At 44.0% G+C, this 25314-nt stretch overlaps 1 protein-coding gene and 1 long non-coding RNA gene across 2 annotated transcripts; one reads left to right on the top strand and one right to left on the bottom strand.

Annotated features, from left to right (window-relative positions):
- Nucleotides 1-13271: 13271 nt before the first annotated feature.
- On the bottom strand, nt 13272-19784 carry LOC142085504 (uncharacterized). The gene is made up of 3 exons (XR_012674729.1): nt 18959-19784; nt 18767-18853; nt 13272-18080 (listed from the first exon to the last, which is right to left on the bottom strand). It is a non-coding gene; the product is annotated as an uncharacterized LOC142085504 (long non-coding RNA).
- A 627-nt stretch (nt 19785-20411) lies between these two features.
- RAP2B (RAP2B, member of RAS oncogene family) lies at nt 20412-25006 on the top strand. The gene is made up of 2 exons (XM_075157526.1): nt 20412-22809; nt 24045-25006. Exon 1 carries the CDS (start codon nt 20605-20607, stop codon nt 21154-21156), a length of 552 nt encoding a protein of 183 aa, XP_075013627.1. The 5' UTR covers nt 20412-20604; the 3' UTR covers nt 21157-22809; nt 24045-25006.
- The last annotated feature ends 308 nt before the right edge of the window (nt 25007-25314 follow it).

Raw genomic sequence — 25314 nt, 5'->3', positions numbered from 1 at the left:
GGGGGCTGAGCACGCTGCCTGCTCCTGCCTCTTCTCCGCCGTGCATTCCTCCCTCTCTCCTGGCTTGTCTCCGATGCCCTGTTAACTGAGCCGCAGAAAGCATTTTAGTGAGATAAACGGGGACCCTTGCATAGCTGGGCCAGTTGGGCTCTTGAGCAAAGAGTTGAGCAAGTCCAGCTGGAGAGGGGGGCCGGAGCCTGGAGCCAGCGCTTCGCCCCTCGCCCCTCTGCACTGCACGGGTTACGGGAGGGGAGGCTAGATGGAGATCTGTGCTCATTTTCTAACCCCTTATCTTAGTTCAGCCTTTTATTCGCTTTAGGAAGGAATATAATTTAGGATTATTAGATTGCATAATTTGTGCTATTGGAAAGCATTAACATAAGCATTAACAAAAAATATATTCACAATCCTTATTAGATCATTGTTAAGAACTGTATGGATAAAATTACAACTTTGCACAGAGCCAGTGATTTTATCGGCATTTGTTGAAATTGCTGGGCCTTGAACATCAACAGTTTAAAGGCGTCCATATTCTGTTTTGCCAGTAGTGAAACAGTATGCAAATGTCAGTCCAAAAATTAATAGATGTTCATGGTAGGTAACAAATCAAACTACTTTTCAGCTAGATTTTGGACGCCAGTTCTGTGGTTTCTGCTCGGGCTACAGTAGCTGAAAATCTCTCTCTCTCATTTGTGTCCCTAACCAAAACAATTAGCCTGCTCTTCGCTCAGCCTGAACTGCAGCCGTGCTTAATGACAAGGAGGGAGGGGAGAAAAGCCTGTCAAACAGGATTATTCATGAAAAAAATAGCTAAGTGGATTTAAAATTGCAACCTGTCACTGCCTTCTGCAAGTCATTTAGGAAGAGCTGGAAACTAGAATAACAATTTTATCAGGAACAGAAAACCTAAGAAAGAAAGAAAAAGGGGACTTGTGGGAGAAGATAGATGGACCTGGCTGTGGGCAGAAATGGTGGTGGTGTGTTCAGGTCACAGCCGTCCTGATGAATGGGGCAGGCGAGAATGATGCCTGTAATTCCCAGAAACAGAATAGCAAAAGACATAGAGAATACAGAATTTTGTATGTATTTTTAATACAGAATATATATAGTCTATTAAATATGGAATTATATATAATGTATATTACACATACAAATATATAATCTAGAATATATTTATATATTTAAATATCTATTTAATATTTGTGTATGTAAATATATCATACTCTGGTATATGTTTTTATATACGTATATATGCACATATATATAACTTCCTTAAACTCAGTTGTTCCTAGGATTGTTCCTGTGATGGCAGAAATAATGATGCTTCATTCCTCTTTGCCTCCTTCCTTTCCACCCCAAAGACAACTTGCAGGCAGCTTTAGGAGATTTCAGAAATCTCATGAAATAACTAACTGAAGATAAACACAATTTAATTCTCCAGTGTTCAGCTCCTTCTGTAACCTCTTAAAATCAAAAAAACTCTTGTAGCTGGCCCAGGAAGAGAAGGCAGTTTGTGGGTCAGGAATTTTGCCTCCATCCAAGGCTGTGTCTAGAAGAAGTAGACTGAGCGCTGTCCCTCTCCCATACTGGGGAGATGGCATTCCGTAACTACGCTGGGTCCTAGACACTAATATTAAAATAAGTAGAATATTTTTCAAATCCTTGGCGTGTCGTAAAATGTGTATGATGGGGAAAAAACAATGCTAGAGCAGAAAGAATATGGACATATTGGTAGTTACGTGCTGGACAAGAAAATAAAGTGAGGACTCTGTTGCTTCCAAAGATGACATGAAAGTGGTGACAAACTGTGAAGGCTCACGTTTTACATTCTCCTTCCATAAGCTCTTCAAAAGAAAGAAATGGTGACAGCAACGATGTTCTTACAAAATACAGTTAGAATATTTTTATCCTGGCCAATGCAGACATGAACTTTATCTTCTGAAATTTATGAGCTTCAGGCAATTTGAAAGCTTTCCCTCTTGGCCATGGTAAGGCTTTCTTGCACTAAATGAGAAGAAAAAGATGCTATCCTTCCGTATCAAAAGTAATAAAAATCCTATTAGAAAATGAGAGAGAATGACTATACCTACCGTTCACAGACAGGAGACATGAAAATCTCTTAACATGTTGAAGAAATTCCCAGGTTAGAATTACAGAATAGTATTGACAAGCTCTACAAAACCACAGTTTTGTATGGCACAGGTCTCATATCTAGACCGTGGATGGATAAAATTTGGAAGTTTAATCACAGAGGCATTCAATCACAAATCAGCATGACTCAGGCTGATTTGCAAGGCAGGGCTGATGCAGGACCCTCCTGCCTGGTCTGACAACTCACCGCTCAGCAGAGATGTGTCCCCTCTTCCATGTCTAAAGAGCAGGTTTCGGTAGCTCCAGACTCTGCTGGCCGGAGCAGGAATCCCTGTGGGGCTCCTACTGGGCTAGAGGCACTGCAGGAGCAAAAAAGCTCTCCTCCTCCTCTGTGCAGTTACTTGTTCTATTTATTTAATGATGTGACCCAGCAATGAGAACACGAACTGCGAACAGGAACGAGAACATGAGCAAACCGATGATTAAATGACAGTGCTTATTAGCCTGTGTTCTTCTACCCCCTGCATCGAGATCTGCAGGAGAAAGCCAGGATCTCTCCACCGAAGCCCACTGACATACACAGGGCTTAGCCACTTATATCAGATTACAGGATATCGGGCCTGAACTAGACTTGAACCAATGATCTAATCCCATTACCAATCCTGTGAGTCATTCAGCTCCACCAGGAGCTTCTAAAGTATTTTGAATTTAATAAAAACATTCAGGAAAGACTGTGTGTGTTTGTAATACACTCTCATTATCTCTGCAGATGTATTGATAGTGGAAAGAAGCTTTACAAGTCTCAGACCTCTCTTGCTCAAACTGAGGATGTAAGAAAAGCATGAACAGCTTAAGCTGTTGGTCTTCCACTAGACCGGGTCCTAACTTTGAATTCTCTCCAGGCAAATTGGTGCTGAGGTTTAGGGTTTCACTCAACTCTTCAAAATCCCTGGAGGCAGTGGTATCTGACTGGACTTCCTCGTAGGTTTGAGAGATCTACAGGGAATCATAGACTCACAGAATCATAGAATCATAGAATGGTTTGGGTTGGAAGGAACCGTAAAGATCATCTAGTTCCAACCCCCTTGCCATGGTCAGGGACACCTTCCACTAGACCGGGTTGCTCAAAGCCCTGTCCAGCCTGGCCTTGATGGGTCTTTGAGCAACCTGGTCTAGTGGAAGGTGTCCCTGCCCATGGCAGGGGGGGTTGGAACTAGATGGTCTTTAGGGACTTTAAGGGATCTGCCCCGAAGAAGCGTAAAACAGGAAAGCAAAAGAGAAAATACATTCTTCAGGTAATAACTAGTACTGGCAGTTCTTGGGTCTAGTTTTACAGCATTCTGAGTGAAGTCTCATGGATTTTGTCCAAAACAATGGGCGAGGAGAGCCCATTCTGTTACTCTGGGTATTGCAATAATTTCCTCCTCGAGCTCAAACTGTCATCTTCTGATGAGCAAACATCCCAGAGCATTGCAACCACGTCTCTTGAGATACTCAGTACAGAGAAAAAAAGGCAATTTAAAGAAGTGTTTCGTTATTTGAGTGACTACTAACACCATTTCATAAAATAACAGTGGAAAGAAATTTTCTGCTGTTAGAAATTTCTGGATGAATCATTTTAGAAGCTATTAGGCAATTATTTTATCACAACCACCTGTTTTTCATTGGTAATTGCTGTGCTAAGGCTATACTCCGTAACGGCCTCCGTGGCAGTTTTCCTGTCTCGTCCCTTCACAGGCGTTTTGCAGGTATTTTTGTTCGGTGGCTGAAGTTCCTGCTCTGTTCAGGCTGCTGTCCTTTCTGCGCTGTGGGTGCTGACAGCAGATTTGTGCGTTACAGTTCTGTAAGCGGTGTCCGGGCAGCACCGGGCAGGGCTGTTCACGGACACCCCGGCTCGTCCCAGCGAGCGAGCGCCCGGAGCAGCACAGCGCGGCGGTGGCCACGCTACCCGGCTTGGCGTGTCCTGCGCAGAGGCGTTACGCTGCCGTGACAATATTCCCTCCGAACTCGAGCCTGCTTAGAGTCATTCACGTGTGTTACACAGCACTCTGCAAACTTGCTTCTTGCTAGTCTCAGCCATTTATCTGCTTTGATTTTGCATGCACAAAGAGCGCAGCGTTAGGCCCTAACAACTCTGATCTCATCAAAAGCAGGAAAGAAAAACAAAAGCAGAAGCTATAAGCACTGTCTCACTTTGACTGAATGACAGAAAGAATTACTATCAGCAGTTTGAATTTGGTAGGACCATGCAAGCACTGATGTATCTATCGCACCTCCCTGTGCCTTCCTTCTGCGCAAGACTGGCTGCGCTCAGGGCAGGGCAGGACCAGCTCTTGATTCACTATTCAACTGAAAGTGGTCATTTTGACTTTTTGTTTTGTACTGCGAGCTAAGTGGACAGTGTGTCCTCTGTCCTCTGAAACAGCTCCTTTGTCATTAATCAAATTCAAATGTGTGCCTCAGCTGCTCTCGTAAATTCTCATCCATGAACTATGAAGCAGCAGTGGTTATCTGCTGAATTAAGTAGTTCAACTAAAAGAATCACATATATTGTTTCCAGTCAATGGACACTATGAATAGATTTTATGTAAAATTACTGGGAATGCATAAGCCATTTTGCCAAATGTTATGGAATTTCTTGTCCCAAACCCTGTGTGCAATGTAATTTATGTTCAGATACTGACAACTGAATCATACTCGGCATTTATATAGCACTTTACATATGCAAACTGCCATAAAACACTAATTAAGCGATAGATTTCCTAATGCTGAAAAGGTACACTTACACCCGGCTCAGTGTGTTAAATGTTTAAATACTGTCAATGCTTAAATACTATTTACAGAATTTCATTGTACTATGAGTTCAGTTATTGGCATAGCTGTAACGTTCAATGGCTTTTTACATACGGTAAGCAGGAGTAGGAACGGTGGTTTGGTCTTTATCTGCACTAAACTTTACTTTGAAATTTTACTTTTGCTACCAATATGTTATTTTAGAAATGAAACGACTATAGTAAGAACACAGCCTGTCTATTTGCAGACCCATGGTACACCTACAATAAAGAGATAACACTATTTATTGGGGGTTTTTTAATGTTTCAGATGACTTTTACTCCTTTTTCACGATATGTTCTTTCATATTTGAGAACATGCAAAGGAGAAGCTTCGAGAAACCCTCCTCATCCCCAAACCACTACCCGCAACCCGCAGGCAATGACCGTACCGGTTGCGCCACTGCTGCATGCCGACCAACAGGCACATCAGCCGCGCACCAGCCGCCGGTGGGCTCCGAGGCTCACGAGGGTGAGTTAAACCACGTGAAGCTCCTCTGCAGGTGAGGGGCCGGTGTACTATTAACTGGGGGCCGCTTCAGTTGACTCTTTAATATAGACAGGACTTAGAAATATAACACGAATTCCTTTGCAGTGAAAAAGACGTACTTTGGGCATTTAGCTGTAGAGTGATAGATAGCCTTTTCTAAATGAAACTTGAAGAGCCTCTTGCCTCCCAGGGAGCTCTAACAACTCATACCAGGGCGATCTAAAAGGCTGCTCTCCGTGCCTGCCTCCTGGAGCCCTTGCTAGAGGTTGCCCTTTCCCCTCCTCTGGCAGCAGCTGTAGGAGCTTCTGACCGGTGCCGCTCACAGCCCCGCACGTGCTGAAAACAGGGGCAGCAGCTTCTCGGAGCAGAACAGGGTGATACGCTGCAGGTAGCCAGCTGCCCCCTCGTGAATCCCCAGGGCATGTTTTTGAGCACCTTGTGTTCAATATACTGCAAAAGAAGCACCGAGAGTTCTGCAGTCCACCGCATACAACGCTGTAGGGGGGTATGGTACGTATGTGTGCCCACACCTGCACGCAGACATACGCATTTGCAAAAGCACACTTCTGTCCTGAGAGCCCTGCAGTCTAAACTGGATTTAATGGAGTGAGGATGGACGCACGATGAGACAAGGAGGTGTGAAGACAATGGCTATCCTAAGACAGGGCAAGGTTTATATAATGTGTAAATGCACTGCGTAAATGATAGTAGGGCTTCAGCCATATTATCTACCTATGGCTTAGGAATACCATTACAATAAGCATTCATGTGGTCTCTGTAACTGAAATCTTAGCAGATCTCACAACTCAAAGGATCAGACAGACATAAATTTGGTTTTGCCCGTGAAGCTAAGCATCACCAGTATTGCAAACTTCCATTCTTCGTCTTTGTGTCATCTTTAATTTTGCTCACAAAAACATCTGCATTGAAAATGCAGCATTTATTTTTATCTGTTTCTTTGTACAGCTTTTATTGTCACATCAGTGAAAAAAGCATTTCGATGCAGAGGCAACTTCACAGCCCCAGACCTGTCCCCGGCCGGGCCAGGCAGAGCATGCAGCTTTTCCCTTTCCAGGAACTATTGCCAACTCCCTTAAAATATTCCCTTACTGGTACAGTCTAAGCAGAGTCCATACCATTAAAAATTTAAATGACCTTTGTCCCTATAGCGATCAGAAGATTAGGAATTTGAAAGCGTTACCTAATTTTTACAGCCATAATCCTACTTCTCTTTTAAAATGTCTTACATGAGTCAGTGTTACCTTCAGACAAGTCCGCTCACACTGGAGCCTCAGTCTTCTTGTACGCGGAATGGAAGAGCACAGACTCACCAGTAATGCTATTTGCAGCACCAGTAAATTTAACCGTGTGACTTCTCAAGCGCCTCATGTGTTGTAACTATGACTATGAAATAGCCCAGACAGTTATATTCACTATATAACAGTAAAGTTAATAACATCCTGCATATTTCTTGCCAGAGCCTCTGCTCTTTTTCAAGTGAAGCAAAACCCAGGGTGTATTTTCTGTGGGGAACATTCATTAGCAAGAATAGGTTATGACTTTGATTCCACGTTCAGCTCTCCCCTTCTAACACAGCTTGTTTTTCTGAGATCACAGGTTTTTAGGTATTTGGTTAAAAAAAAAGAGAGAGAAAAGTTAATTGCTTGTAATTATAGCGTCTATGAGGTTTCTACTGATGATGGGAATAAATGGCTGTGTTACATATAAAAGAAGAGAATTAGCTTTTAACAAATTTGTCATTTGGATAGCATTTTTTTAATCATTCAGCGATGTTTGTCACTAAAACAGCAAACCCACGTTTGTCTTCCCTGTTGATGCCTTCTCTCTACAGACACGTGAGTGGCAAAGAAGACGCAAGGAGTTTGCCCCAACTTCTGCCGTTCTCCATAAATCCAGCTAGAAAGCAAAGCCAGGTCTTTGCATCGAGAGAGCGCCAGACTGTGTGGAGGCAACAGTGGCTGCGGCATTACCCACGGAGCGTGGCCAAGCGCGGGGGGAAGCGCCCCATCCTCCCCTCACGCCGTGCAGCACAGCTTGCAGCTGCAACGCTCTCCCTCTGCACAGTGCCTCTTGTAGGATGATCTGGTTTTGTAATAGCGTCTAGTAATCTCTTTTATCAGTGCTAGTGGTAAGCAGACTTAGTTTAAATGCAATCAATTTATTACTAGATGTCAATCTTTTCATGACTGAGCTTGATAACTACCTGCTGAGAACCAACGCAGATCTCCGTATAGATGTAAGGCTATCCAAAGCCACGGGGCACGCGTTTATCAGTGTGCTGAGATACTCTCACCATGTTCGTTACTGCAGAAGCAGCTAACTGCATTGCTGTGGCGGTTCCCAACCCCTCCAGCTCCGAGCTGTATTCTCCTCCTGAGACGGGATGCTGGGTTTGGTGCTCAGTGATCGTACACAGTATGGCAGATGGCCACTTCGTGCTGCTTAAGTCGTGGGGTTTTGTTGTTGTTGTGACTGGTTAATTCTGTTTATTGGTCAGGAAAATCGTAATATTTGGCTGTAGCTAGCCTGAGTCAGCACCACACCTTATAAAATGTTCCAGGTATTACATGCTCTTCCCTTCCCTCCACTCCCTGGAGTCCCCGAAATGGCTTTCAGTCCTACACAGGCGGCGTGACTCATGTTTTTGGGGTGGTATTTATAGGCTACTAACTGCAGCACCCAGGTACTGACAGTTCTGCGCTCACACCAGGTATGAGTCTGGCAGACAGAGAGCGAATACGACTCACGCTTGCTAAACACCAGTAACTGCGCTCCCTGAAAGCCTTTGTCCTTCTGCTGTCGAGCCTTACCCAGCTGGGCGAGCCGTGCCAGGAGCAGCCGGGTCAGCCCCTTCCCCGAACCTCGGCCCCTCACCCCGGCCGGAGGGAAGTGCCCGGACCAGTCACACGCGGAACAAGGATCTCAGATGTTTCTGCTTCCAGTTACCCGAGAGTGAAACTAAATGGGATTTTTTCTTTTTTTACCCCCTCTTTGACAGCCTGCCGCAGCAGTCCTTCCTGGGTGAGGGAAGTCTTTTCATACCAGAGCCTTTAATCAGGAGGACTAAAAGGGGCTTTAAAATCATTATTTTAAGCAATGACAGTGCAGAATGAGTTCATGACGCAGAGAACTGGCACGTTCCTTCCAGATCCCAGCAATCGTGAGATCCCGAACCCTCCTCCAAACGCTTCTCCAGAACCCCAAACTGTTCTTGTTTTAGATGCTATGCACTACAGTGCTGGATGGGTTAGTTTAAAAAAATCAACAATAAAGGACTACTTTTAATTGATTTGTCAGTGCAGCCATGAAAGTCCCACAGAGTTTACTTTCCTGCTCTCATGAATATATTTGCTTATATTTGCAGAACGATTCAATCTGATGTAAACTATTAAATATGTTGTTTACTGTACAAAGACAGATACCGAGGCACTGGTTAACGATGAAACCAAAACCGACTCTTACATATATATTTTCATTAGTCAGTCACCTCAGTGTCAGCATACCTGACTGAATATTACAATGCTTCATTAAGCAGTCTGTGAAAGCATCTAGAAGATTACAACCTATTAAGAAACTTCTTAGATGAAGCCAGACATAGATATGACCAAACCACACCACAGTGTACTATAGTTACATTTTTGTCCAAACAAGTGGCCATACATTAAAAGTGGGAGCCAGTGGATCTGATGTATTTTTTACCGTAGAAAAGCTTTTCTAGTAAGAAAACAGTGTTGATATATTATTGTATAGTATTCACAGTAGTTATCATAAAACTGGAAGACATATCAAAAGATTTGTAATGCAGTTTGTATTTGTGTTAATGCCTTGAACACCAGCAGTCCAAATGCAAAATTTGCTGATGCTATCAAGTTGGTTGTCAGCACTCTGGAAAACAGAATTGGAATTTCAAGTGATTTTGATAACTTGGGTAACTGTCAAACATCTGTGCCTTGGATGCCATCTTTAATGGTGTATCTAGTTTTAATTTTTAGTTTACCATTACAGAAAAAGAATCTGCTCATAGGGTGAAATAGCCTGCAGGCTTCACCAGTAGGGTGAAACCAAGCAAAAAAACCCTGAAGTATAGTTGAAAACTGAAACTCTCTGACTATCTGGACATTTTGTTTTGCTTACAGTGTTAAAATACCACATCTGTTCCATTGATACTAAGAGATCCTCCAAGTTCAGCTCTTCTTGAGCAATCGAGAACTGGCCAAAATGAACAGAAGCATTAGCAAGATTAACTGGAATAGATCCTAGGACCAGATATCTGGTTTGCAAGTGGGACAAACAAGCAGAATTCAATTCTGTCCTGGGGAACGTGCTCCCTGTAAATAAAGTAACTTGCATCTTTTCCCCATTTACTATGGATCGTCTCCTGATACCACGTTACTCTACTTTCATTCAGACACAATTCTCAGGTAGGTCACAATCCACTTGATGAAGAACCGTGGGATCTGTCTCTATGAGCCTACTGCATGTCCCTCACCCTTGTTAAGTGATGGATTACAAACAGAATCAATTAGCATTTGAAGTATATTTTTCTCACGTGACGGGACTACTGCCATTGGCACTCCTGCGGTATCTTCTTACTGGAACTACTTACGACAAAATAAAGTATACAGACATATAAATACATCTACATTCAGTGAGTGATAATATTTTATGTTTATTGTTGGAGTTATGGACTCTGGTATGCAGAAAGGCCTACAGAAACTCAGAGCGGTGGGTTTCTGCGGTGGGGCAAGGAGTCTGCCTGCCAAGAGCCGGACGGGGGATGAAGCCCTGAGGGAGCAGTCAGTGTCCTGACGGTGCGTGACGATAGCCAGCCTTCAAACAAATTCTCCAAGGGCTTGCGGTCACATCAGCATTCCTGACTGCCCTGGCTGACAATATCGAGCATGGCTTATAGATCAAGTAGTATCAACATCATTTTGTCTTATCTGTTCAGTCTCATGAGGTCATCTGTCAACACAACAGAGGTTGTTTGTGCCGTGACTTGGCCTGAAGTCAAGCTGGGTGGGGTTATCTGCAGAGGCCAGGTGTTGCAAGAGTCAGTTTGCTCCCACATTCACGTTAATCTGGCCCAGCAGCCGAAGGTCTGAAAGATGAAACAGTACTTAGGCTGGTGACACAGTCAGTGGTCAGCCACAACGATCCCTCCAACCTTGACCAGCCAGAAACAACCTAAGTGTAAGCAAGCTATAAGCAGCAGCCCTTCAAAACAATGAGAAAACATGGCATTTTGTTAAAGTAGAGGACTTCAAGAGTTTTGAAGGCTATTGAGGCTGCAAATAACTTATGTCAGTCTGAGCCTCTCATGGGTCTTAGTTTTCGCTATCAAAAAACCCCTTCTCTCCTTTGTTGGTATGTTTACCCCCAAATTACTTCAAAATACTCAAATACAAGGCTACACACATGTAAAGAATAACCATCAATATCTAAACTCAAGTGTTTTCAATTAGCTAAGACATAGCAAAAGAATTCTGCTGGTTACCTTGGGAGTTTATATACTATCTAAGGAAGAGTGTAAGTTTCAGAGCTGAAATGATGCCATCCCTTCTAAAATCTTGCCTTACGTATTCTTCTCAGATGACTGAAGAGTGAAATTATACAACTGGCATTGAAATGGTTTTCACTGACCTGCCATGTGGTCATCATCAAGGCTGCCAAATCTGGCACGGTTGTTTCATAAACTGCCATTGCCCATATGGCCACATAGCTTGCAGAGATTTGCTGACATTGCAGTCTGCCTGTGTACTACAAAATAAAGCTCAATGGAGCAGGCGGTTCCTCTTGTCTAGTTTAATTTCTTTTCTCTTGCAGTCTTCAGGACTTAACCATGGTAAGGCTGAGGCATCTGTGGCTCGCCCGTCTTCCTGAGACCTAGAGATGCTCAGCTTCCTGAGGGGCCATACTGTAAATATTTTATGAGTTTGTACCAGTGCCTAAAAATGGGTGCATCTTTTGTGAGCTCCTGCAAGTCTAGTAATATCATTGTTCCTGAAAAAATCATGTGGGGAGAGATTCGGACAGACAGCAAAACATGCTTGTGTGGCAACTTTCTCTTGCACAGCTCTTACCACGAATACAAAACCAAAAGCAGGTAAAAGGCCTTGATGGTTACTCTGTATGTTTATTTGGTTTTAAAGCTTTGACTGTTCACTGATTGCTGTGCGATCCTTGTTAAACCTGGAGACACAAACTGCAGCTTGTCTTCTACAGCCATTGCCATCAGAGAAATGCTATTTTAAGTCTCCTTCAGTATTAACTGATTTGGCTCAGGACCCTAAAGGATAAAACATGGTAACACAGGACAGAGAACAATGAGTCAGTCAGCTAATCCTTATCGACCTGTCAGGTAAGATGTGAATTTACACAAACGTCCCTGGAGCTTGAATAAGTGAAGTTTTTCCATAACTCAACTTGGTTTGTTGCAGCCAATGTTCCTAACTTGGCATCTCCCCATTGTAGCCAATGTAAATGTTCACAGCACATCAAATCAAGTGGCAAAAAAGGAGACTTTGGGTTTAAACATATTCACTTTGCAAACACCCACTGTGATTTAAGGCTCAGCTTCCTCCATTCCTCTTACAACTGAAGAGGCTACAAGAAAGCTGCAAGAAAAGGAAGCTGAGGACAGCCTCCTCGCAGTTCAGTGCGAGGGTAGCTCTTAGCTTTAACTGACAAAACTGGCTCGCTCTGCTCCGGACTGGCCTCGGGAGCTGTCATACAGCTCGTGATGCAGGGCAAACCGTGCATGTAGAAATTTTCTGCTGGGAATGATAAAGTCATCAGGTGCTCCATCTGAATCCAGAAGCGGATGTATTGTCCACACTGTTTTTAAAATGTAGTAAGAGAAATAACGTCAGGAAATGGAAAGAGTTTACCTTGACAGATGCATCATGATAATTTGAACTAGAAGAAAGCAAGCACCAGCAACTATTGATTTCTTACTTGCTATTAGAGTTAGTCAAAATGTACCACAAAACACTGTTCAACAGATTGATATTTTGATTATGTGACATTCCAGGGGGAAATTCCATGCTGTCCATTGAAAACTATAAAAACCCCTAAAAATTAAAACTTTCTATGTATTTTCACTATGTTTAAATCACTTTTTCTTGTCAATGAATGGAGTAAGTGTTTTTATTTTTCTTGTTTTGGTACACAGGGGAAACAGGTCCACTTGCTTTGCCCATCTACTGGCCCCTTGCTCACGCCAGTTCCACAATATCTACATAATGGCTGTGGACTCGCTGGTTTGTCGGATTCACCTATCACTCTGTACTGTTCATATGAATTACAGATAATGAAAAAGGAATGGAATACAACCCTGGTTTTATCTAGGAGATTTCCTTCCATACATGTACTCTCATTTTTTAAAATGAGAATGTATTTCTCTCATTATTAGTTAGGGAAATAATCCCCAGACCTTAATAACTACCAGTACTTACAACCACAATTTTCCACCACCAATCTGAGACCAAAGGCAGACTGTTACAGTGATTCCTCACATGGAAGACAAGACCATAATCTGGTGACCTGCAAACATCACTTTGTGCGTCTTTAGGACTTCTGGAAATCTCCCATCTCACTTATGAAACATGATAAGATCACAGTTGAAAGTATTCATTCCTCGCTGCTATTTGACAGAAGACTCTGTCAGGCGAAGCTCTCTGCTCCTGGTCAGGAGATGCAGGATTTAAACAAATAAAAGAGGGAAAACTCTCCAAATTATAATTTTTTGCTGTATCTGAATGCTACTGCCAGCAGAGTTAATACTGCAATGGGTCAGTGAAGAAAACGCATTTTTCTACAAAAGGGCTTTTGCTGCAGTCAGAAAGTTTATTTTTTGAATTAGTCACCAGTTTCACTTCATGTTGATTATACCACTTTAATTAACATACAATAGCACTGTTTCCATGCAAGTGCTATCAAGATTACATTTATGGTTCCAAAAGCCGTTTCGCTACACCTACACACAACTTGACTGCTGCACATAGTAACAGATAAGTGTTCTCTTTGTTTCGTATACTTACCTAAAATCCTAATCTTCATCACCTTTTATGTAAACTGCTACTGTGGTAAATAGAAGGGGGTTGATAACTGATAAAGAACATAGGAATAGACCTGAACTTTGACAATTATGCATATTGTGACTATAAATATTACGTCTATGAGTGGGATATAAACATGCCATTGAATACATTCTTTACAAAGAAAAATAAAGTGGCATTATTACACCAATTCAAGTGAGATGATATGTAATAAGTGGCAGCACAGGCTATTTTTTCAATAGTGATAAGATCTCTGGCAGGACTTTTGATGGAAATAATGACCTTTTTCTTCTGTGTATGTGTCACCTTTTTTTTTATTTACACCCACCGGCAGCTGCTATTATTCCTTGAAAAATGAAACTTGGGTATTCTGCATTTGAGAATCTTTTTGCAGAGGAAATTCACAGTGGGGCTACATCTCCCAAAGACATGCACGCTAGACGTGCTAATACAGACAGGCAGGGAAAGGATGACTCTGCATAAATCAGCTCCTACTCGGGAAGTAGCTGGCAAAAGGGAGACTGTTCAGCTGGCTGAGTTGGGGAGAAACCAGCTCGTGCTACACAAACATATCCAGTTTCAGCATTAGGCACCACCTTTGGCCTGAGTCACTTAGTGATTTGTCTTATCAGTTTCTTTCTGACTATCTGGCTGTTGAGCAGATGGAAGTTTCACTTATAATAAAACTAGTCTACCCATGGAATTACCCTAATTGACTATCTCATTTAACTCCATATGCAGACATCTTGATTCTAGAATAAGAATACCTAATACCATTGGATTAAGATAAACAGACATTAGGCAGTCTTGTTTCAGATATGTATTCACATATAGAATTATCAAGAACAACTCAAGGAGCAGACAAGTTGTTTGTTATATTTAAATACTGTTGGAATGCCAGATTATTTTTGATGAAGAATTTTGAAAGTTCTTTTCTCTCTTAAATATGAATCTTCTGTAATGTAGAATGCAGGAAAACAAGTGCACTTTTATAAACAACCACATAACCTGGACACAAAAATGTTCAGCTTTTTGCACAGCTTTCTGGGCAGAGCATGAGAGCAGAATACTTTATTATAACAATATATTTCATTACCTTCTGATCAGTATTTAGGGTTACTGGTATGGGAAAGGGCAAGGATGAAATAGGTTAAGTAAATATAGGAGGACAGAGATCTTCAATGCCCCATTGCCAGGATGTGGACAGATTTTCAAAAGTAGTCAGCTGCTTCCACTGTTATTCTTAAAACGAGTCCATACCATGTAAATCTTTCTTGCTCATTTTTGGTTAGAGCTTGCCAGCAGATTTTTAGGGCTGAGGTCTGAGTATCTCACCACTATTCAATAGGAGCAACCCAAATTAAATAAGGAAAACTAAAGTCATTGTATCAGAACAAGAGAGTCACACTGAATGTCAGTACCAATATTATTAGACACTTGTGACAAAGGTAACCACTCTTAGCTACTATTAAAGGAGAGAGGAGGTCTTATTGATCAAATATGCACACAAAATTTTAAAAACACTATTGTTTATCAAGTAGTTATTAAAACTAGCAAATACTTTAAAATGCGAATACTTCAGTTTTTGTGCTCAGGTCATCTTCACCTTCCTCAACCCCCACCAAAGGAACCCCAAACCAACTTACAATCATCTTGCTGATAAATCAAAAATAAAGACTTCTTTGTGTACTACTGAATTAAAAACTAATTCAGGCCCAGAAATCTTGCTCAATTTCATATATACAAAATGAATAAACATTGAAAAATTTCTCCAGGTTTGTCCAATGCCAGAAAACATTTTGTGCAATTCTGTACTTTGAACTCTTAGAGATTATTTCATCTTTTTAGTTTCCCTCAGTAATTATTCTCCCTTTACTTTAAGGTTTGCTGTTAATATTAATGTCACATACTAACAGTACGGGAGAGACAGAATAGCATTTCTTCCCCAAACGATTCTGGATCTTCTCAGTTTAACTGTTTTATATCGGATTCTGAACCAGTTAAGTCATTAAAACTGAAGTGAATTGTAACATATCTCTATTACATCCAGGGAACATTTCAGATACTAGGAAGTGAAATGACTGCATGCAATATTCTTAGACCATGACTTCCCTCAGGATTTTCCCAGCAGCAGCGCTAAATCCAGTCGTTCTCAGACCCTTTAGTTCTGCTGAAAACGAGGATCAATTCACTGTTCAGCTCTTTGCATTTGGCCCCAGTGGCCCATAAGCAGTTAAGCAGAACCCACAACAGAAGGACCTATTCTCATCACAGATCAGTTGATTGTTGTAGGGCCTGCTTACACCATGGGCCTAAAAACGCTTGCTGTACAACTGAGAACCAAGAGGGGTATCAAGTCCATTAGTCACCATTGTCACAAAGGAAATGAGCGGAAAAAGTATATAACTGCATCTTCATGTCGAAATGAAAGGTGTTACACACATATGTTGTGAAATTATTATTAAAATCACTTTTATCTCATAAGACTTCAATGTCAAAATACAACATTTAGTATTATTTGTAACCTTAAAGTTCAATTATCACCACGCCTAGCTAGTACATGGCAGAGCACTATGATCTCAAAAGAGTCTGTCACAGTCACAAGAGCTTCCCACATATTAATAAAAATTACTTAAATAGTCACTAACAGAAGCCAGAGAAAATCTGAATGAAGGCTATCCCCTCTTTCCACTTGAGCATTACAGAGTTTCAGATTTCTGATACAAGCAAATTCGCACACTCACCTAATTCTGAGCCTATTTTCAAAGTGTCTGTTTTAACCAAAGCCACGCATTTCCTACAGATTCTAGCCCTGTTTCATTTACAGAGCTCAGGCCTTCCAAAATTCAGATGTATCTTGCAACTCAACCCACTGCTCACATCATTTTTCTGTTCCATGAGTAGAGCACAGTTTTTCTACAAAATACTCATCCTAAATAATCTCAGTGGTACTTAATCAGATCTCAGGAGGCTATATATCCCTTTGCTAAGACTGACCTTGGCTGGGAGTTAATCCCATAGCTGTAAGTGGTTTGGCTATGCCTCTTTAAAGGAGGAGTACCAGAGGACCTGGTTAGAAGGTCCCTTCAGTAACACCAGAACGTCTTTACCTATTTTTATAGCACTAAATCTTGTTGTCATCAGACATTGACAAACTCTCATGGTACTGAAATTTTAGATACCATACATGTAACTGATTTAAACTACACTTAAGTTTAGTCTTTGCCTATAAGTGAAACACATTTTTGAAAAAAAAGCCACACTGCTTTACAGTTCTACAATGCTGATACTTGTATGGACAAAGGTAACTATAACAGAAGCAGCTAGAGACTTGATCTTTCAAATAATCTTTGCTTCTATGAGTAGTTTTACTGAAATGCAGGGGTACTCAACACAGTAAGAGCTAATTATGTATGTAAATACTGCATGGTAAACTGCTTAGTAACCAAATTTATGCTTTTCCACTGATTTTTATTTTGACATTTTTAAGGTAGCATCAAATAATCTTGAAATTGGTTTTAAAATATACTTGATCATTTTGAAAATCAAATTAATACAGCCAACTATCTGATAATTATATTTTGCCTAGATTCTGTTGCATTGTAGTGCTTCCATGTTGCCCAAACAGAGCTTGTTTCAGGCAATTTTCATTTATTCCTGAGACAGTCTAAACCACGGTACCATTCATGAAGTACAACAACCCAACATAATGCGTGCTTCATAATTAAAAAATGATGTGCTGAATACTCTTGTGATTTATTTAACTTAAGTGTCTAAACCCTTAGCCGGGGATTTTCAACCTTTTCAACTCGCAGATCCCCTTAGCGGTCTGTAGCAATGCACAGAAAATTTATTTCTAACAAAACCAGACTTGCTTCTTTTAGTTACTTCCCACAGACTCCTTGCTATTACTTCACAGACTCCAAATTTCTAAAAGCAGTACTGCAGACTAACTAATTACCTAGAGCTGGCTGGTAACAAGAGAGATTAGATTAACAGATGTAGCAGAGGACTGGGACTCAAGAAATAATATTCCATATTTAAACTCAACAGTGTAAAGATCATTGTTACTTCGAACACGATACATTTCCTTCTTCAGAAATAGCAGCAACTAATAGCATAGCGTAGAATGAAAAAAAAAAAAAAAGAGTAATTTTATTCTGTCACTGAAGGAAAAAACCACACCACAATTCAACAAATTGGGATTAAATAGACTGGATTTAAATCAACATTACAATTTTCTGGTCTTTATAAAATCTGCTATTGCCATGTTAGTGCAATACAAGGAATTGACACGTGGGCTTGCTAAAGAGGTGACGAAGGTAAGCAAATCCACATTGTACCCAAAACCTTAGAGTAGCGCACGCAAAGTGCATCAGCAGAACAAGAAAATAAAATATTTTTGCAGTGATCCTGTAGCCTTTGAACCAATTTTTACAGCTGTTTCTAAAGATAACTTTGCAAACACTCGCTGGCTGGTAACTGGTTTTGGCTGGCTTACACAAAGGTGGGAGTGCGCTGCCAGGGGCGATGTGCTAGCTCTGCTGCTGGAGTACTTCTAGAAGGGGGAATCACAGGGACAGCGAACTGAGAAACAGCAAGAGGTGGGGAAAGGACTTAAAAGCCTCATAGCAAGCTCAGTTATTTTGTTTCCAAAACCAACATCCATGCATAAGTTGAGCAGTCATTGAGAGGAAACTCATTCATGGAACACGAGGTTATAAGTATTTGTAGAGGTCGTCTTCACTTTTTTCAAAGAACTGTAGTACTGCTCTGGAAAAGAGATGGCCTACAGGTTCGTCACAAGTTAAGGGTAATATGGTTAGCAGGCAGAATCTAGAACAGAGATACAGCCGAAGCCCAGCCCTCGGGATTCAATATAGGACAAAATATCTGATCAATCTCCAGATTGATCCGCACAGCACCGTGAACTAGCTTAGGAACAGCCTGCAGCTGACAAATTTTGCAGGTGAGTGAGCAGACTGTGCACCTGGGAGAAACCAGGTGGAGGCCTGGCAGACCAGCATCCCAGCTGGGGACTCCCGACTAACAGGTACAGGGCATGACAACACCTACAGACTGAAAATGGAGTGCCAGGTTTCAGATACGCGATATCTTTAAGAAAGTTGTTTAAACTGTTTCCCACTCCAAGGCAGGTTTGGTGGAACAGGGTGATTGGGAGAGGCTTTGTTTGCAAGGACTTACTCAAGCAATAGCAGAGGAGTTTAGTTTAAGCTCCTGAGACAGGGGATCACTGGAGACGTGGTACTCACCAGAGGATCAGTGGAATTGCAGTACTCACCAGATGACCACGGGGATGCAGTACAGCTAGACCCAGCAGTGAATCCCCACAGTGAACTCTGGCAATAAAAAAAAAAAGTAGAATTTAGTCGCTGTGAAAACTGTTCAGGAATAACAGAATGCTGCTTACAAAACTTATTTCAAATCCTTTTGTCTTTGTCTACCTCAGCCTGTTTCCCCAAGTACTGTTTAAATCAGGTTTGTAAACAAGAAGGTGGGGTAGAAAGGACCTGCAGGCCACAAGTACTTGAATAAATACTGAGAACAGTAAAGAACTGGGTAGGATATAAAACCAAAGACTGGAGGGTGCCAAAATAACTAATGCTATTTCCTTGAAAGGAATGTCTGACTGATAGAAAGTCCAAGGAACCACTTCTACAAACAGTGGCAAATAGCCAGTCCCCATGAGTCAACCCCACCAAGCTAAACTGCTGTTCGTGGGCCACAAAGCGCAAACAGCATCAACATCTGGCAATTGCCACATCTTCAGCCTGAAAGATCAGCCGGTCCCGACTTCAGATGGATGGGGAGAACACAGAAGCTGGGGTGTCCTGGAAGGGGCTCCTCAGGAGCCGCCAACGGCCAGAGCTGCCATGGCCTCCCAGCTCGGGGGGCCGCCCCTGCTGGGGCAGGAGGCAGGCGGGCCAGCCGGCTCCAGCCGCCTCTCCCGAGGAGCCCCGGGGGGCGAGGGAGCCTTTCCCAGCAGGGACGGTTTCCCCGGCAGGGAGCGGGCACCTCCAGCCTCCAGAGCCAGCTGGCCAGAGGGGCACCGGGGAGCGCTAAGGGGGCTGCTCGGGGACCCCAGCGCCCTCCCGCACAGGGTGAGAGGGCGCTGCCGGCAGCCCCTCCGTGGCGGGGGACCCGGCCTCGGCAGTGCTCCCCTCTTGCTGCCTCTGCGGGTCAGAAACACAAGTGCCCGTGGGGAGGCAGCCTCGGGGAGCGGGAGGTCTCGCAGCTGCCCGGGCACAGGCCCTGGCGCCGGCCGTGAGGGGCACCTCGTCCCCTGGCGAGGGCCGATAGGGCGGGAGGGCCCGCGGTGAGGAGATAACCGGGCCGTGCCCTCCGCCGATAAGGGGGCAGGGGGACCTGGGGCTGCCGGTCCTGCCGCCCTTCTCCCATTTCCGTGCCGGGCACGGGACCCCGCCGCTCGCCTGCCCGGCAGGCCGGGGGCAGCGCGGCTCTGCCGCGCCGGGTGAGCCCGCCCCGCTCCTGAGGGGACCCCGCCGTTCCCTCCAGGCGCGGCGCTGCCACTCACGCCCTGAGGAGGGCGGAGGGGGAACACCCGGGGCGCCCCGAATCCGCCCGCTCCCGCCGGGCGGCGGCGGGGCCTGGCGAGCGGAGCGGGGCGGGGCGGGGCGCTGCGCGCGCGGCTCCCCGCCGCCGGGAAGCCAATAGGGGCGGGCGGCGGCGGGCCGGAGCCAATGGGCCGGGGCGGGCCGCGGGGCGCCATGGGCCGCGGCAGCGCCGTCCCGCCGCGGGGCCGGGGCGGCGGCGCCGGTAGCGGCAGCGAAGGCCTCCCCCTGCTCCCCGGCGGCCGCCGCCGCCGCCTCCCCGCGCAGCCGCCGCGCAGGACCCGGCGCCCGCCCCCGGGGCGCGGCGCTGCCCGGCGACGGGGCTGGCCCGGCGCGGCTCCGTGAGGCGCGGCCGCCCCTTCCCCGCCCCGGCGGGCCCCGCGCGGCGCCAGTGAGCGCCCGGCGGGGCGTGCGCGCCCCTCCTTCCCTCCTTCACCTCCCTCTCTCCGCCCGCCGCGAGGGCGGGAGGGAAGCGGCAGCCCCGAGCGGGAGGCGAGGGAGGCGGCGCGCCGGGAGCCATGCGGGAGTACAAGGTGGTGGTGCTGGGCTCGGGCGGCGTGGGCAAGTCCGCCCTCACCGTCCAGTTCGTGACGGGCTCCTTCATCGAGAAGTATGACCCCACCATCGAGGACTTCTACCGCAAGGAGATCGAGGTGGACTCCTCGCCGTCGGTGCTGGAGATCCTGGACACGGCGGGCACCGAGCAGTTCGCCTCCATGCGGGACCTCTACATCAAGAACGGGCAGGGCTTCATCCTGGTCTACAGCCTGGTGAACCAGCAGAGCTTCCAGGACATCAAGCCCATGCGGGACCAGATCATCCGGGTGAAGAGGTACGAGAGGGTGCCCATGATCCTGGTGGGCAACAAGGTGGACCTGGAGGGCGAGCGGGAGGTCTCCTTCGGGGAGGGCAAAGCCCTGGCCGAGGAGTGGAGCTGCCCCTTCATGGAGACCTCGGCCAAAAACAAAGCCTCGGTGGACGAGCTCTTCGCGGAGATCGTCAGGCAGATGAACTACGCCTCGCAGCCCAACGGGGACGAGCAGTGCTGCTCCTCCTGCGCCATCCTCTGAGGGCGGCGGCGGGCCGGGGCTGTCTGCGGGGACACGGCGGTGGCGGCCGGCGGGAGCGGCGGGGAGAGGAGGCGGGAGCGGCTCCGCGCCCCGGCCGGCGCAAGCCGCGGGGCGGGCGCGCTGTCCTCGGCAGCCGCCAAAAACAAACACGCGCAAAAAAAAAAAAATCGAAAAAAAAAAAAAAATCGTGTTGGAAATGTGGCTTTTTTCGGCATGTACGTTTCGTCCAGTCTTGGTCGTTGCATATTTCCTGTCAGTGTCTGCCGCGGGTGCTGCCCCGCGCTGGCAGCGGGCACGGCGGAGGAAGGCTTCGGCGAGGAGCGGTCCCTGCCTGCCTGGAAGAGCGAAGCACACGCGGGGAGCCCTCCCCGGGACACGCGCGAGGAGAAACCCCGGCAGCGGTGACGAGCCCTCCCCCGCGGCCACGCGTGGAGCGCCCCGCCGCCGGCCCCGAGGATCTCTATGCAAAGTTGGGTGGCTGTGCCGGGGCGTCCGGCCTGGAGAATTGCACATCTGAACTGGGACTTTAACTTAAACACTGATGCCAATACAGTGTGGGGTGCCAGAAAGTGTCTGCTGATGATTCGTGAAATAATTTTCTATTTTGTTTACCTGCTGTATCGGATGGGAGTTTGCAGGAGAGTGGTAGCGTGTTGGTTTTTCCTGTTTTGGTTTTGTTTGTTGTGTTTTTTTTTTTTTAAATCAGCTGTGAAAATGTTACAAATCTGCACAATTTTTTAGGTGTGCGTGTGTGTGTGATTTCGTTTTTATTTTATTTTTTCTTTGGCGGGTGGGAGCGGTGGTCTTTTTGTTCCGAGGGTTTTTCTTTTTAGGTTGGCAATAACTGATTTTGATGACTAGCTCTCTAAAGTGCAAAGACTTCCTACATGTGATGCAGGGCCAACAGCAACCCTGTGTCTATAGAGTGCCTTCAAAACTCAGCTGTTCCAGCCGGTGCCAACCTGTGAAAGCTCCACAGAATCCCATTATCTACTACTCCAAAAACTACTTAACAGTTTCCTTGCAGTAATCATACCGAACAAGCCAGGACAAAAGGGCCTATTGTTAGTGGAATTTATTTCTTATTTCCATCTGAGCCTTTTAACTGTAATTTCCATGTCTTGCAAGTTCAGGCTTCATTTACTTCAAATTTACAAGACTTTAGCCTTTTGGGATTTTGGGGGGGGTGGGCTTTTTTTTTTTTTCCTCCCCTCTCCTTTGGTTTTGTTGTAGGATGTACCTCCAGCCAGCAAAGAAGGAAATCTTATCGTTGTGATGTACCAAGAAAATTCTAACAACTGTCATTTTAATTCCAGCCATGCATTTAAGAGATGTCTATCCATTTTAAGAATTTTAATACAAATGCTGTTTTTTAGAAAACAACTTTGTGCGCTTTTATGTATTACATGAAACACTAACTTTCACGTAGGCTGTTGATCCTGATTTATATCTTAATAGAAGTGAAAGGCGTGGGGGGGCTCGATTTAGCTAAAGAGAGTGTTTAAAAAAAAAAAAAAAGACAAACCACAAGATTGCTGTTTTACCTAATGTTTAGTCATTTTTAATACAGTTTTTCATTTGTGTTTAGGTTCTGACCCTATGTGATGCCAGCATGTGAGCGGAACGCTGTATTCTGTAGGCAGCTTTAGGAAGGTAGTGTGGCTTTAATGCAAAAGGACTTGTAAGATTAGGCCCTTATTCCTTACTGGGAACAGCATGGTTTATTGGGGTAAAATTCTAAAGGTCAATTATTTATAAAATACAAGCTTTTAATCTCATTGCATTATAACTCTTTAAAATGATGCATCAGACCATTATTTCTTTCCTGGTTTGCAGAGGGGTTGGGGTGGGAGGAGACCTGTACCTTTTGTCATTTGGAAGATCTAGGGAGTTTGTTTACCTCCATTATCTTCCTCTCTTAGCCCTTCTTTAAAGATTAGCACACAAAACCTGCAACTCTTTTTTTTCTTTTTTCTTTTTTTCCCCCCCTATCCCAAGAAGACTTGAAATTATCTTACCACATGAAAGCAAAAGTTGAGCAACAGTGTGTAAAGGGCTTTTTTAGTCAGGCCAACTGAAAACTAACTGCCATGATTCCTGCTGTGAATCTGATAATTTCTTCTATTTTAAGTAGGAAAACTTTCTGCTTGAGCGCTGGAAGAACAGTTTTTAGTGTTAGTTTAATTCTGTTATTGAAATCCCAGTGACTGAAATTAAAATTATACTCTTGTGTGTTAGTTGAAAATTGGATGCCTATTTTAGCAACATCTGGTATCTACTGAAAATTTGGAAAAGATTATCTACTTAAGTATTGAACATATCTCTTCTCCTGAGCTCACATGTATCTTTCAAAACAGCAAGGACCTGTTCCGATACAATCAGTCGGGTTGTATCAGTCAGAGTGATACAATCACAGTTAAAAACAAAGAGGGTTGGAGAAGGCAACCCTAGTGATGGTCCCCCAACTTGTGCTTAGGGCCTTCATGTAACAGACAAATTGATCCAGCCCCCCCCAGTTTTTTAAGTGAAAACTGAAAACCTCCTTGCAGCTTATCTTTCAGAAATTTCTAAAAATGAATTAGAAGCCAGCTCCTCGAGGTCTTCCATGTTAGAGGGGCAGGGGAAAAATGCTTATTAATAGTAGGGTCTTTTAACAAAAATACTGCACTAAAAACTGAGAAAGCTTGACTGCAGCTGTGTCTTGCACTGAAGTTTTAAAAAAAATGCCATAAATTTACATCTCAGCTGTTGCTATGGTTCAGTTTTGCCTTAAAATCAATGGGATTATACAGTTTTTAGCACCCAACAGGCCTTGCTCTAGATCAGTGTATTGAAAGCAACTTGTTCTGCTTAATAAAAGCAGGTATTTATTCTGTTCTCCCCAACAGATAGCAGATTCTTCATGTTTTCTAGTGCCTCCTGTTTCCCTACTGCCTGTGTTGTGATTGAGAAATGATGCAAAAATAGGTGTTTGTAGCACAGAGCGACACATAAAGTCCAGTTTTTCTCAGCCTAGTAAGTTCTGGATTATGCTGGGCTTTTTGTAGATACACTCTAGTTCTTGCCAAAAAGGTGTGTTCGTTAAACAGTGAAGGATTTAAGAAACCATGGCATGGGTCTAATCAGAGTTTTGAATGTATTTAGATGTTCAATGTTCTCTATGACTTGCTGAGGACAGTACAAAAAGTAGAGCTCGGTAGTCTGATCTTCCAAATACTCTGAAGTGTTTTGGTGCTTGTTAAACATAGGCCTTGTCTATAAAGTAGAAAAAAGTCATACTGCTTTAACTTGACTGAATAATGAAAGCTATATTAGCTTCTACACTTGAGGAAGATGTTGTATCAATATAAAGGTACTCTTTTATTCCTTTTCCCTGTGGGAATATGTTATACCCGTGTCAATACAAAGGTGGTATATAGCTCTTTTCACAGTGAGAATTGCAAATATTTAATTGATTTGGAAGAAAAGTAACATTCCCAGCCAAAATACTTCCTGACAGTGCAGAAATTGTGTAAACAAGGCCTTAGTTTAAGGCTGGTCTTATGGCCACGTATTTTGCTGTACATAATGACTGTATTTTTAAAAATCCAAGCTTGTTCTATTGCAAGAAACTGTGTCTTTGAAATCCTAGTCTCTGTGATTGTAACCATGCAGTATTCTCGACCTCATTTTCAATACAAGTGTGGTGGTTCTCAACATAATGCTCAGGCTTTATTGATGCTTATGGTTCTGGAGATGATGTTCAATTCTGTGGCTGTGGGATTCCTGATGGTTCTGCTTCTCTCAAAAGAATGTATGGCAAGTTTTTTGCAAAGGGCATTTTAAATAAAGGGCAGCTGGCTCTTTATGACTTCTTCATTTGGATACTTATTGTGTGCAGGTGGTGTTAAATACCAGATCTCCTCGAGGAGTGACAAAATGCAGAAACCTCCATTTTCTTTAAGAATTTTGTATGAAAAGGAGTGGCATGTGTGTTCTCTTGAATCTTCTCCCATTCAAATTAATGGACAACTCCCACGACTGTAAATGGAAAATGATTGGAGCTCTACTGCTATTAGAAGATATCTTAGTCTCCAGGTTTGTATAGCAGGCAACCCAGACACTCTTCTTGATAGACCTTCACTGTATCTTTGGGAACTATTATTTGGAGTGCCCATT

Source organism: Calonectris borealis, chromosome 9 (genome assembly GCF_964195595.1).
Source record: "Calonectris borealis chromosome 9, bCalBor7.hap1.2, whole genome shotgun sequence".
Taxonomy (NCBI): domain Eukaryota; kingdom Metazoa; phylum Chordata; class Aves; order Procellariiformes; family Procellariidae; genus Calonectris; species Calonectris borealis.
The sequence above is the reverse complement of the archived record's forward strand: the minus strand, read 5'-3'. Positions and strand labels throughout refer to the sequence as shown.

Bases quoted from the DNA above. Each gene is read 5' to 3' on its own strand.
- RAP2B (XM_075157526.1), top strand. From the start codon at position 20,605: ATGCGGGAGTACAAGGTGGTGGTGCTGGGCTCGGGCGGCGTGGGCAAG.